Source organism: Xenopus laevis, chromosome 5S, assembly GCF_017654675.1.
Source record: "Xenopus laevis strain J_2021 chromosome 5S, Xenopus_laevis_v10.1, whole genome shotgun sequence".
Lineage (NCBI taxonomy): Eukaryota > Metazoa > Chordata > Amphibia > Anura > Pipidae > Xenopus > Xenopus laevis.
In genome coordinates, this window is record NC_054380.1 from 134,540,901 (window position 1) to 134,555,339 (window position 14,439).

At 40.9% G+C, this 14,439-nt stretch overlaps 1 protein-coding gene across 1 annotated transcript in view; it reads left to right on the forward strand.

Annotated features, from left to right (window-relative positions):
* Positions 1-9,168: 9,168 nt before the first annotated feature.
* clic5.S (chloride intracellular channel 5 S homeolog) overlaps positions 9,169-14,439 on the forward strand; it is a 75,745-nt gene continuing 70,474 nt past the window's right edge. The window contains exons 1-2 of the mRNA XM_041565091.1: positions 9,169-9,229; positions 9,391-9,883. Of these exons, the coding sequence (XP_041421025.1) occupies positions 9,437-9,883 (447 nt within the window). The 5' untranslated portion in view covers positions 9,169-9,229; positions 9,391-9,436. The remainder of the gene's footprint in view (positions 9,230-9,390; positions 9,884-14,439) is intronic.

Sequence of the window (14,439 nt, forward strand, 5' to 3'; positions counted from 1 at the left end):
GCCTCCGGCAGGGACGCCCGTCGCATAATGTTTCCAGTTCAGCCACTCACGCCGGTCTGCCTTAGGACGCATGCAGCACGCACTTCCTGATTTTACATACGAAAGGTCGCAGGCGTCATGACATCATCACGCAGTATGAAAGGTATTTAAAGGGGCTTTTTGTTCAAACTGATTGCCCGTTGTTGGTTCTACTTAGTAGTTTCCTGGGTTCGATTCCTGTATTATCTGATTCCTGTTTTGACTCCTGCCTGCCTGACTATTCTGAATTCTGTGATTCTGACCCTTGCCTGTCTGACTATTGTGAACTCTGTAATCCTGACCTGTGCCTGCCTGACCATTCTGAAAAATCTTCCGGTATTGACCCTTGCCCGCCTGACTATGAATGCTGCCCACACCAACCACAGCCTGTCTGACCTTGCTTGAACGCTGCCTGCACCGACCCTGGTCCATCTGACTACGCTTTGTCTACCCCTAGAACTGTACCTTCCATCCAAAACCTTGCTAACGATCGTGCTTGGCTCCTCTCATATTAAGACCTGGCAGCATCCAATTAGCTGAGGGCTCCTCTCGAAGTGAAAGGCGGCTGTTAAAGACAGAAGCAAGAGCTGAGACCAGGGAGACTACACTGGTTCTGGATTTAGGGTGTGGATCGTGACAGTTTATTCATGACACCTGTGGGACAGGTGGTTGGGGAATAGCTTTAAAGTTCATCGGGTGGTAGCTCTTGGCAAGACAGTGTGGGTTGTTGTCAATTGTTATGGAGAGGAGCTAAGGCTTTTGTTGGAGTTGCCTTCATTAATAAGCATTTGAAAGTATTTCATGCAGTGTTGGACTGGGACACCAGGGGCCCATCCAAAACCTTAATCCAGGGGCCCACCCAAAAACCTTAGACCAGGGCCCCCCTACAACGCTCTAGTGCTCAAAATGGTATGTGCAGGGTGTGAGGGGGGGGGGGTGGCAAGGAGCCCTGAAACCTGCCTGCCTCCTTTTCCAGATCACATGCAATTGCTTCTGTTTATGTAGGGGAAACCCTAGAACTACCAACACATTGAAGGCATTGTTAACTCCCACCACGTGTTGTGTCACTGTGCACAACAGACTTGAGCCTAAAAAAAAACAGGCACTGACATCATTTTATTATACAAGAACTACTGAAATTTTAAGTGGAACTTGTGGCTTATTCATCAAAACTTTGATGCGTCAGGTGAAACTCCCAACTAATGCTCACAATTATGCTGTAATTTTGGGGGAAACATTGCATTCTGGGTATAGAAAGCATGGCAATTGCACCTGAAATTGCACTTTGCTCACTGCATATGTGGTTGTAAGTTTCCCTATATTTTCATACAATTCCTTCCCAAAAATGACCACAAAAACTTCTGAAACCACACGGTTTGAAATTGCCTTAAACGAGAAGGAAAGGTTAAAACTAAGTAAGTCTTATCAGAAAGGTCCATCTAAATATACCAGTAAACCCCAAAAGTAGTGCTGCTCTGAATCCCCTGTCAAAAGAAACACAGCATTTCTTTCCTTCTATTGTATACACATGGGCTTCTGTATCAGACTTCCTGCCTTCAGCTTAAACCTCATTGCCCTGGGCAAGAGCATGCTCAGTTTGCTCCTCTCCCCCCACCCCTCCCTTCTCTACTGTAATCTGAGCCCAGAGCAGGGAGAGACTCAGGCAGGAAGTGATGTCACACCATGTTAATACTGCAGCTCCTATCCTAAACAAACAGAGAGTTTCTAGAGCTTTTTACTCAGGTATGGTAAAGCATTCTACAGAATAAATATAGCATTCTAGCTTGCACTATTGCAGCTAATCTATTGGCAATAAAATGCCTCCGTAGCTTTCCTTCTCCTTTAAATGTGTCACTGTCTTATATATTAACTGAGTGTCTTCACATATTAATCACTGTATTTCTGCTGTTAGTAACTAGAAAATCCCAGTAGAGAAATGATTAGCCAGCACAGGCTTCAAAAAGTTCAGTTAATCCTGCACTTGCGGCTGCCTTCCAGTAAGGAAGATAATGAGGCCGAGGAAGGCAGGTTATACGTTATGCAGAAGTCAGCGAAGAGCAACGGGTTTAGTCACCAACAAGCAGCTTGATTATTAACTACCGATTGTTTTCTGTCGGGACTTTACTTTCCTTCATTGCTCCTCAGTGAAACAGGCTTGGTTCTCCTTTATTCTTTGTCATTATTTTTATGTACCCTTGGAAATGTTCTCCCCCTACCCAAAGGGGGTGCTGTTGTTTAGTTCCCAGTATGTGCTTTAAAGGAGAACTAAACCATAAAAATTAATATGGCTAAAAATGCCATATTTTATATACTATATTTATTGCACCAGCCTAAAGATTCAGCTTGTCAATAGCAGCAATGATCCAGGACTTCAAACTTGTCACAGGGGGTCACCATCTTGGAAAGTGTCTGTGACACTCACATGCTCAGTGGGCTCTGATTGGCTGTTGAGAAGCTAAGTTTAGGGCTCGTCACTAATTATCCCGCAGAAAATGAGCTTCCCTGGCTGTAATATAAGATGATGCTACAGGTTTGCTGATTATTAAATTCTGATGCTAATTGCACTGGTTTCTGTGCTGCCATGTAGTAATTATCTGTATTAATTACTAATCAGCCTTATATTTTGACATTTCTATTCTATGTGTACTATATATTGTGAGTGGGTCCCTAAGCTCAGTAAGTGACAGCAGCACAGAGCATGTGCAGTGAATCAGCAGAAAAGAAGATGGGGAGCTACTGGGGCATCTTTGGAGACACAGATCTTTACTGCTAAAGGGCTGTGGTTGCCTTGTGCTGGTACAGAGGTACAAAACATAATGTACAACATTTCTAGCTACTTCTTTAGTTAGGCTTTAGTTCTCCTTAAAGAATAACTCAAGTTAATTTGTCATCAGGTGGAATTATGGCAGAAAACCATGTTGACACAAAGGTGACTATATTGAGCAACCTAAGATCCTCCTATTAGTAAAATAGTAACTTTGAAAGTTAGGCTACAACAAGTACATAAGTTGATGGAGTTGAACATTTTCAGGACTTCACTGGGCAAAAAATAATTCCTGGACCCATAAAGTGAATCCGATTACTCATTGTCCCCTTGTCATCTCTACACCGGTGTTGGACGCAGCATGGACACAAAGAAAAATGTTAATTACAAAGCTGCTCAAAAGAGTTTTTAGGGAAGAGTTTTTATAGGCTCTGTACACAAAGAGAATGTAATGCAAATGCGTGGATAATTCAAGATTTATTTATTTGGCAATACAGACCATATACACCTATGAATGCAAATACTTTGTATGATGTGTATTTATGCATTTACAGTTGTTCAAAGCCCCAGTATTAAATTACCAAACTCTTGAGAATAATGTATGCTGCTTTAAGGTAAATGCTTAAAAACAAGGGAGGGTTGAAAGCAGGTGAATAAAGGTTCATGGGCTCAATAAATTCACTTCACAGAATTATGCATTTTTTATATGTTTACCATGTTTTGTAATAATAATCGACACATGATTCTCGCATAGGGTTGTTGCTGTTTTTCCAAACGTGGTCTGGACTGGTGGCAGAATGGATAATGTTATGTAGAGACGATGATGTTGGGGGAAGAGTGATGGCATTTAGGGGCCGACTAATTACATCAGTGGGCATAGTTATGCTGTGCCAGGCAGTAATTGGCTTCATTTTCAGTCAATCTGATAAGATTTTGTCTAGGTTTCAGATCTTTGTAACCCAGAAAATCCATTTCGGACAGTCTCATATTAAAGCTAGGCTACCTGTTTGCAAACCAGTGGCACCCTACTGTCATACTATAACAAACAAGGGAAAGTTGTGCTCACCACTAATTATTAAAAACAGGGTGCAATGAGACCGTGACCTCTCAGGACAAGTGGAAACTCTATTTTGGTCTGATTTATGGAGACTTTTGGAATGGCTGAATTTAAAGGCCATATGGTCGTTTTCAAGCTTCCATAATGTGTAGCTTTTAGAGAAGTTAAACCTGATTAACTGGTTTCCTTTACTAAACCTCTACTTATAATTGACACTGTTATGCCTAATATTTTCCTGTATAATACTAATAATAGAGGCGTTGGTGTTTGCTGAGGTTGAGCTGCTTCAGGCTATTACTATTTAACCAGTTTATTATTTCTAAGCAATATTCAAGGTCAGGAACATTGTCATGATTACAACAGGGAGTTGTATGTGCAGTCCATTGTCCCGTAATAGCAATAATTAAACATGATGTGGTTCCAAGGTCCAAAGAGGTTCTATGTGTAAAGATCGTTATCATTAAATGTTAAATGGCACTGAAAAAACTGAGTAGTCCAGGGATTTCTTATGGTGAGCTTCATTCATGCGTTGAATTAGGATGCTGGAAGCTATAGTTCCCAACACATGGATAGATATTTATCCATGTAAATAAACTCTGAATAATGGAAAAACATCTTAGTTTGATGTTTTCTTTCACTGTATTTCTACCTATCTTTGGCCTTAAATCAATGGCCATTCCAATTTTGTTATATTTTCTCCAAACAAGCTAGCAGTTCCTTTGTCAAATACCCTGCCTTTCCTTGTCAGCCCTCACAGGGAGGAGTTGTTACTCCACAAGCTTCCATTGTTTAAACATGGCTCATAGTCCTGTTATACATATTTTGCTTGAATCCTGCACCTTTCTATTTCTGAGGATTTTACTCTCTGTTTTGGTCATTTGAAAACATCTGCAAAACTGTTCTTCTCATGGAAACCAACCAGTAAATATACTATATGGCCAAAAATATGCAGACATGTCCATTTCACTATTGGAATTGACCTTTAAGCCACAAACTGTATTGTTGACACAGATGTTTATTTGTCATACAATGAAATTGCTGACAATTCTTCGCATCCTACTTTGTGGTAACAATTTTGGGGAAGGTTGTCTTCAGCACGATAATGGTCTCTACATAAACCCAGGTCTGTACAAAATGAGTTTACTGATGTCAGGGGACCTATCGGCTCCCAGCGGGAGAAGTCCGGACCAAGGAGAAAGCTTAGTGTTAAAGTCCAAGTTTGCGGTACAAAATAGGGATCTGGAGTAAACAATATCCAGGCACAGTTCAATAGACAGGCAGGATAGTAGCAAGGTCAAGATTCAGGCAGGGTCAGAAGTCCAGGAATCAATATTACACGAATTATAGAGCACCCAGGAATGCACAAAACAAATCCTATAATCGGGCATTGAACCCGTGACCTGGATGAGCTTTTATCTTCAAATTTTGTGCCAGGCGTGTGACCTCATCATCCAAGCATCAGGGCGCCGCGTCAACCCACATGAGTCATAGGCTCCGCCATTTTGGATCCAACGCTGCCGGAGACAGGAGCGCCATTGGGCGCTCATGACAGCTGAGAATCAATAGATTGAAACTCAAATGCAAACCAAGTCTGATTGCCCAACATCAGGCCCAACCTCACTAAAGCTGGCCATAGACGCAAAGATCTGATCGTACGAATCGAGGATTCGTACGATTTTCGGAACGTGTGTGCAGAGTCCCGACATTTTTCATCCGGCGGAGATCGTCGTTTGGTCGATCGGACAGGTTAGAAAATTTCTGTCGGCTGCCGATAATATCTCTGCGTGTATTGCTGATCGTACGATTTTCAGTGGGAGACTGTCACCAGCTTTGGTTGGACATAGATATCGTACGATTGCTGTCAGGGGCAGAACATTGCTGATCTGTTCTTTAACTAATCTGACTGGTAAGACTTTGATCTGAATGGTTAGTGGCGGGTCGGCAGATGGGAAAGTCTGATCGTACGATGATTCGTACGATCGGATCTTTGCATCTATGGCCAGTAAGGTTCTTGTGGCTGAACGATAGCAGATCCCACCGACAGTTGTTCCAACATGTAGTGGAGAACCTTTCCAAAAGAGTAGAGGCTGTTATAGCAGCAAAGGGATTAGTAACTTTACATGTATTCCCTTGGGGGACAGGAGTTCAGATAATTTAAGCCATATGGTGTATTTTAAGCAATGCAAAACCATAATAGTAATAGATAATAGTAAGAGGTTTAACAATGCTTAACAATTAATGGGTTTTGGTAAATCTCTCCTGGCCAAGAGCTTGTGTTATGTATGCTCACTAATGCTTGCCAGGCACCTGAAGATCCACTTGTTTGGAGACCTTGTGCTGCGCCAAATTGGGCTGATCTGATTATTTGCCACCACAGCCAACAAACGAATCATACTTCAGACCTACAGAGACCCATCAGAAGAGGACCAGATGAAAGTACTAGTGCACTCCTCGCAGGGCCGGAACTAAGGATAGGCATGTGCTTAGGGTGCAAAGCTAGGTGGGGGGCACCAGGCACGTACATTTTCTGCCACCTACTCCTAGTCCGGGACCCTGTCTCTAGCCGGCCTGGCCCAGCACTGATTCCTTGCCAAATGGGGTTCTACCCTGCCCAATAGATATCTGGCCAACTTTTACCCCCATCCTGAAGCTAGCAATGATTCCTGTAACATGTGAAGCATTTTTGCCACCCGCCTGAGGTAAGGTTCCCAATTTGCCTCATGGCAGATAAGCCCCTGAATGCAGCCTAGTAATGCGCCATGGAGATTTGTTTTACCAATTCTTTGAAGTAGTGCTTTCGTATTACATTTTACCTTTCTCCGATGATATCTAATCTAATATTGCACCAAATTAGGTGGTTATCATCCTGGAACACAATATTTATTATGACACACACGCTATAAAATAAATTATATTCCCTGAGTATCTATTTGTACATTGCCTCTAACAATACTGTTGACATATCACATTCCTGTTGCACTGGTATTGAAACTTTTTCAGATAATTTAACATGATTGAACTAATTAAAACAGGGGTTTGAACGGGCGACCAGTGACCAGCGCTGCTGTTGATCTGCGCCGAGTGCTTTCACCCCATAGAGCAAAATGGCATTCGCTCAGAGCAGTTATATTTTAAAAATCTGACATGTTAAATGGGTCAATTTGTTTTAATAACAAAGGAAGTCTTAAGGGGACAGGTGACCCACGGGTGCCACGAATGCTCTGAATTACGGGAAGGCCATCTCTCATAAACTCCATTTTAAATAAATAATAAAGTTTTTTCAACATAGTAATATAGTAAATTATGTTGAAAAAAGACACAAGTTTAAACTTTTAAGTCTATACTGTATATATATATATATAAAATACACAAAAGCCATGAATATCCTGTAAATAATATCCTTATAAACGGTGAGTTCTGATGTCATCAGTTATAAACGGTGAGTTCTGATGTAATTTCTGTCACATGACTCATTGAAATTTGTGTATTATAATAAATAAAGTACCCCCAGTTGTAAAATATGAGGATATTAGAAGTTACCTCGGAGTTCCATGACCTGTATAAAAACACTCGGCCTTCGGCCTCGTGTTTTTATATGGTCATGAAACTCCTCGGTAACTTATAATATCCCTATATTTTACAAAAGGGGGTACTTCACTTTATAACCTGCCTAATTGCCAGTTGATCCAGAGGAAGGCAAAAAACCCCATCTGAAGCCTCTCCAATTTGCCTCATGGGGAAAAATTCCTTCTTGACTCCAAGATGCAATGGGACTAGTCCCTGGATCAACTTGTACTATGAGCTATTTTCCAAAGCCCTGTATTCCTTCACTTACTAAACACCATCCAACCCCTTCTTAGGGTCTGGGATTCGGGGAGATTAGTCGCCAGGCGATAAATCTCCTCTTCTTCGTGGCGACTAATCTCCCCGATCTGCCTTCTGCCGGCTAAAATGAAAATCGCTTGGGGTCAGGCACTTGTAAAGTGTCGTTTTTCACCTTCTGAAGCAGCTCTGGGAGGGGGGGTCGCAGACTCTGTAAACTGTTTTAAACAGGTACATTTAGTTTATATATTTCTTATCTTTGTCCCAGCTGAGCAGAATCTCTGGGTTTCATTACAGGCAGGTGTTAGAATTGAAACAATAAATGCTAATACTCCAGAGATGCTGCTGAGAAATTTATCAACTTTAAACTTGATTTTGGAAAAACAGTAAAAAATTAATAATGTAAAGTAATTGAAAAAAGTCTTTGGAACAATCTGAAAACAATTGAATTGAAAACAGTGTTTGAAGGTGAACAACCCCTTCTTAAAGCTATCTAATGTATCGGCCTGTACCACTGATTCAGGGAGACAATTCCACATCTTCACAGCTCTCACTGTAACAAACCCCTTTTGAATATTTAGGCAGAACATCTTTTCTTCTAATCGGAATGGGTGCCCACATGTCATCTGGAAAGACCTACTGGTAAATAAAGCATGATTTCCTAATTCTCTCTAATAATAAAACAGTACCTTATACTTCATCCCAACTAAGGGGTAAATCTATCAAAGAGTGAAGTTCCGCCACTAGAGTGAAATTCCGCAGCTCTCCATTCATTTCTATGGGATTTTGAAAGGCATATTTATCAATGGGTAAAAGTGAAATTTCACCCTTTGATAAATACGCCTTTAAAAACCCCATAGAAATGAATGGGAAGTGGCGGAATTTCACTCTAGTGGCGGAACTTCACTATTAACTTCACTCTTTGATAAATATACCCCTAAGATATAATCAATCCTTATTGGAGGCAAAACAATCTTATTAGGTTTATTTGATCTTTAAATGATTTTTATCAGAATAAATGTATGGAGACCCAGATTACAGAAAGATCCCTTATCTGGAAAACCCCAGGTCCTGAGCATTCTGGATAACAGGTCCTGTACCTGCATATCTCAAAGAGTATAAGAATAAATAATAAAACCTTTTTCCAAAATAAATGCAAAAAAAGCATTCTATCTATCTATACAGATATTGCATCAGCTATAGTTCCCCTTAAACAAAAAAAGTCTCCTCCAAGTAATGAATATTGACAATCTCCTAAAAGTCTTTTTCTATGGGAACTTCCCCTTTATACAGTAAGCTCCATAATGTTTAATTAAGAAGCAGTGATGGTTTATATACTGTTCTGGTCTTGTTGCTGCTCTTGTTGCTGCTGTACAGTATACAGAGCTGTATATGGGACAGGCAGGTAAGTGATAGGTTCAGTAATGTTGGATTAGCTCCTAATGAAGGCGTCACTTGACAGCCCCACACCTCCTTGTAGAAGTCCCCTCCCCTGGGCATAGTCTGTATCCAGCTCTGCTTACTGCCCTCTCTCCCCACTGATCTCTTCTCTGCTGTAGGCACGGCTGGTGAGTTATTATTCTCTCTGCTCACAGAATAAATAACCTCTGGGAGACCTTTGCAGAACAAGTTTGGGTTCTATCACATTGGTGACCTATTACACTGTCTCTGTTGTGCAGAGGAAAGTATAAAGTTCTGCAGCAAGCTTCTGTCTTCTTCTCTACTACAGGTATCCTCACTCGCTGCCTCTGACTTCCCACCTACACCCACCAGCCATGGAGGAGTCGATATATGAGACCACATTACCCAAAGAGTGGGTTAGTGAGGCCATCTACTCTAGTCCTAGCAGTCCAGACAGTATGGACATAAGTCCAGAAACACCTCAGAGCGGAACATCAACAACGCCATCCTCTCAATTTGGGACAGAAGATGAAGATGGAGTGAACGCTAGACCACCATTACCTCTTGGCCAGATGCAGTTAAATGATGACTTACCATCCCCTGTCTATGTTAACACTCCAACATCTCCCAATGATCTAAAATCTCCATTCAACAACTACTCCAGCCAATCTTCAAACCCTCTGTCTCCCCGTGAGTATATACCTCCCCTGGGGCTCCACACTCGCCTGCTAGATCCTTCTGGACACCTCAACAATAACACACAATATGAGGATCCCATTGACAACGAGGCAGAAGAACCAGACATAGCCATCTATATCAAGGTGAGTTGCACAAAGGCAAAGTAGGTATAGACTTTACTAATAAGAGAAAGATGAAAGACATACAAGATGCTGGATATTGATTGCAATATTACTGAATGATGTTTTGCACTTATTGCATGTAGAGTATTATAGGGACTAGGTATTGAAGTGGTAAAATGTGTATATGTGTAGTCATTAATCCCCTGTTGTATTGTGTTGTATGCACCCAGCATTGCTATACACACACAGCATTTTATGAAGACTTGGACCAACGTCCCTTTAGCTAAAAATATTATTTTTCTCCCTGTAATATCGAGTGATATGCTAATAGAGAAAATGGGGGTGACCGAGGAATCAAAAAGATTTCAAGAGCATCCCAGTTTCAGAATCACCTCTGGAAGAGCAAATATAAAGCTGGTCATAAACACAAGGATACAGTTGTACGGATCGAAGATTTGTACGATTTTCGGATCATGTGTGGAGTGTCCTGACATTGTTCATACCATGTCAATCGGTCGTTCAGTTGATCAGACACGTTAAAAGATTTATATCGGCTACCGATAAGATCTCTGCGTGTTCCTATCTGATCATATCAATGGGTGACTGTCACTGCTATTTGACTTTTATACTATTTCTGTCTGTCAGTTCATGATCAGAACATGGTCTGATTTGTTATTTTTCCTACGTTTAATCTGCATGGTTAATGGGGGATTATTAGACTGAAAAGAACGGGAGCTTGTCGCACAAAGAATAAAATCTGCACGTCTACGGCCACCTAAAACGTATAGGTATGGGACCTGTTATCCAGAAAGCTAGGGACCTGGGTTTTTTACAGATAATGGATCTTTCCATAATTTGGATCTTCATACCTACTAGAAAATCATGTAAATATTACTGGAACATTTGCTTCCAATAAGAATTCATTATATCTTAGTTTGGATCAAGTACAAGCTACTGTTTTATTATTACAGAGAAAAAGAAAATTATTTTGGATTATTTGGATAAAATGGAGTCTATTGCCTTTCCTTAATTCTGAGCTTTTTGGATAACGTGATTAGTGATGGGCGAATTTGCTCCATTTCTCTTTGCAGGTATAAACCTTTAATAACCCCGCTTTCTGATTTTTGCCTATAACTGTATTCCTTGATGATTAAAGGGGTGGTTCAAGTTTATGTTAACATGTAGTATGTCATAAAATGGCCAATTTTAAGCAACTTTGTGCAATTTACAGTGCTCTGTAAGGCTACCCATTTATTGTTATTGTTATTTTTTATTACTCATCTTTCTATTCAGGCCTCTCCTATTCATATTCCAGTCTCTTATCCAAATCAGTGCATGTTTGCTAAGGTAACCTGGACCCTAGCAACCAGATTGCTGAAAATGCACAGTGGAGAGCTTCTGAATAAACAGCTAAATAACTAAAAAAAAAACACAAATAATAAATAATGAAAACCATTTGCAAATTTCTCAGAATTTCATATCAAATATCTTCCAACTGTCCTGTTTTTTTACGGGAACAGTTTTGATTTTAATAGCTCAGCCGGGATTTCTTACTGAAAAATCCCGAGTTTCTCTTCTTCTCTTCTTCTGCACGACTCCAGAAAAAGATGTCTGAAAAATGAGTCAATATAAGAGGCTTTTGGCAGAGAGCCCAGAACGCTCAGCGCCTTCACTTGGATTCATTTGTAACAATTTAAAGCAAAGAAACATTTGTAACTATTTAAGATAAGCAAATCCCTTGGGGTAGAGTCCTGTGCGGATCCATTTTTTGGGACCCGAACCCAACCCGTACCCGCAACCTGCAATCCACAACCCGGACCCGCAACCCGCATTCTTACTCGATTGGACCCGCTACCCGACCCTACCCGCAAGTACCTTATCCGCAACCCGGACCCGCGACCCGCTGACCATCAAGAATCAGGAAGTGCTGTCATTGTAAACCGGAAGTGACATCATAGGAAGTAGACGTGATCAGAAAAAAAAGGAGTAAAACAGGAAGTGCTGTCATTGTTAACCGGAAGTGACGTCATTGGAAGTAGACGTGACCAGAGGAAAGGAGTGAATATCAATATTGAGAAGACCCGCGGCTCGACCCGCAACCCGCAACCCCGCAGAAAAGCCGACCCGCGGGTATACCCGCACCTGGAACTTCTAAACGCAACCCGCAGGGTACCCGACCCGCTGCAGGACTCTACATTGGGGAAACTGAGATTCACAACTTAAAGGGCAATTTCACCTTCCTTAGCTAAACTGTAATAACACATGAGCCATGACTCTAAAACCCCAGAAATGTGTTCAAACTTTCCATAACCTATCAAATTTTGTAAAATGGACATTGTAATTAGAGGTGTGTGGCCACAAAATGGTTGTGGTCTTTTTGCCCCTCTTTCGAATTTTTAGATGTTGGGAGGTATGGGTCAGACCCTTTCTCCAAAATGTATTTTACTTGCAATGTGGTGTGTTTTATTGCAGAACACCATTATGGGCACCCGTCTAAATATTGCGATCAGCAACTTGCGTGCAGTTCACCAATTGGTTTGGTTTTGGCATATATTTTTAATTCTGCCTTTGTGTACTAATGGTGTTACTTCTGGTATGCGGCGTAGCCTAGCGCATAACTGAATGGGAATGTGTTTGTGTGCCAATTATCAGAGCAGGCTGCACTGGGGCATTGGGGCATGCTGCAAAGTATTAGGAACAGGTGCCATTGTGAAGAGCATCAAGTCATGCACAATTTTCTGTCCGTTTTTGTGCACTTGAGCTTGCAGGGTTTACGTAGCTCATGCGTGGCATAATGGGACATGACTGGGGCAGATCAGAGATGTAAACATGCACACAAAGAGGAATATTTTTTAACGGGGCCCCATGATTACTGATTGGGGCGCTGGTTGTCACTGCTGCTTTACAATGACCTGAGCAATTTCTTAAAGGAGTTTGTATGGTTTTCCTTATATATATTCCTACAGGTAGGTGGTTTATTTGGCTCCTGATCAAATTGACCTTAATGAGAGTGTCAGAAGCAGTTTAGATTGCAAGCTCCTTTAAGGTGGTCATAGACGCACTGATAATATTGTACGAAACTAATTTTCGTACAATATTTGGTGTGTGTATGGTGGGAGACAATCTGACTGATATTAGCAGAAGACTTGGATATAGGTTTGCTTGTCAATAGGGTTGGTAGGAATAGTTTGATCAAGCAGCTTTGAAGACACCTGAACATTGGCCATTGTTACAGATACAGGTAGAATTCTATTGTTTCTACCTGTATATCTGATGATTCAGCTCTACGCGTGTGTATTGAAACTAGCGATTTTTCCTTGAAAGATTTTTTCCATGAAAGATCATAATGGTAATGTCTATGGCCACCTTAAGGGACTGACATCAATGAAGAAAATCTTTGTAAAGTGCTGCCTGAAGCATCGGCAATAAATAAACCATAAGACAGGAATGGGACCTGTTATCTAGAATGCTTGGGACTTGAGGTTTTCCAGATAAGGGTTTCCTATATCTTAAGTCTACTAAAAAATAATTATAACTTTAACCCGACAGGATTGTTATGTCTCCAATAAGGATTAATTATAGTTGGAATCAAGTACAAAGCTACTGTTTTATTATTACAGAGAAAAAGGAAATCATTTAAAAAAATTTAAATTATTTGATTAAAATGGAGTCTATGGGAGATGGCCTTCCCATAATTTGGAGCTTTCTGGATAACAGGGTTGCTAATAATGGATCCCATATCTGAGATACAAAGGAAGGAAATGTCAGTCCAACCGAAAGAAAGAGGGAGAACAAGGAATATAAATTTGCTGGCATACAGTTGTTGTATTTTTGACAACCCAACATACACATATTATACTCACATTTAACTTTACATTTCAACCATTCAGCTTTATAGCTATAGGTAGAATTTCATCAGAAAACAAATATCGAAAGCAGAGACAGAGGGGGGGTAATTATGTAGTTGTGAAACGCGTCTTTATACAAAAGCGCATTTTGTGTGTACATGCCACATATCAGTTTGAGTAAACATCTATTATCAAGTATTCCTTAAACAATAAAAATGTCAGGCTTTGATGGTGCAACTCATGCAAGCTGTAACACGCTCGAGAGAAAAAACACAGTGTTTCTTTCTTAATCGAGGCGAGTATTAATGCGATAAACTTATTTACGGCTATTAATGGAGGCTTGCCAGATAATAAGCATGACGCGAATGTAAGGAGAAGCGAGTTTCTGGTTCATAACATTGAGAGGGGATGGGCTCAGTCTAGTGTCCTCAGATAAATGTTGGCCACCCTATACAATTAAACTCAGTGTTCCTGAGAAGTCTCTGTAAAGACAATGTACTAGTGCCAATGCCCCTGCTCTATATGCTATGATTAATAATAAACAAGTGCAAAGTACAGAGGGCAAGGACGCAAGGGCACCCTGGACTAAGCACTAACAGGGGCAAATTTATTTACCTCCGAAAATTCACCAGCGCTGACTTTGCGCACATCGAAACACTTCGCCAGGCGTAGATTTGCTTGGACAACGCTAATTCACGAAGATCCGAAGTTGCGCACAGGGTTCCGAAC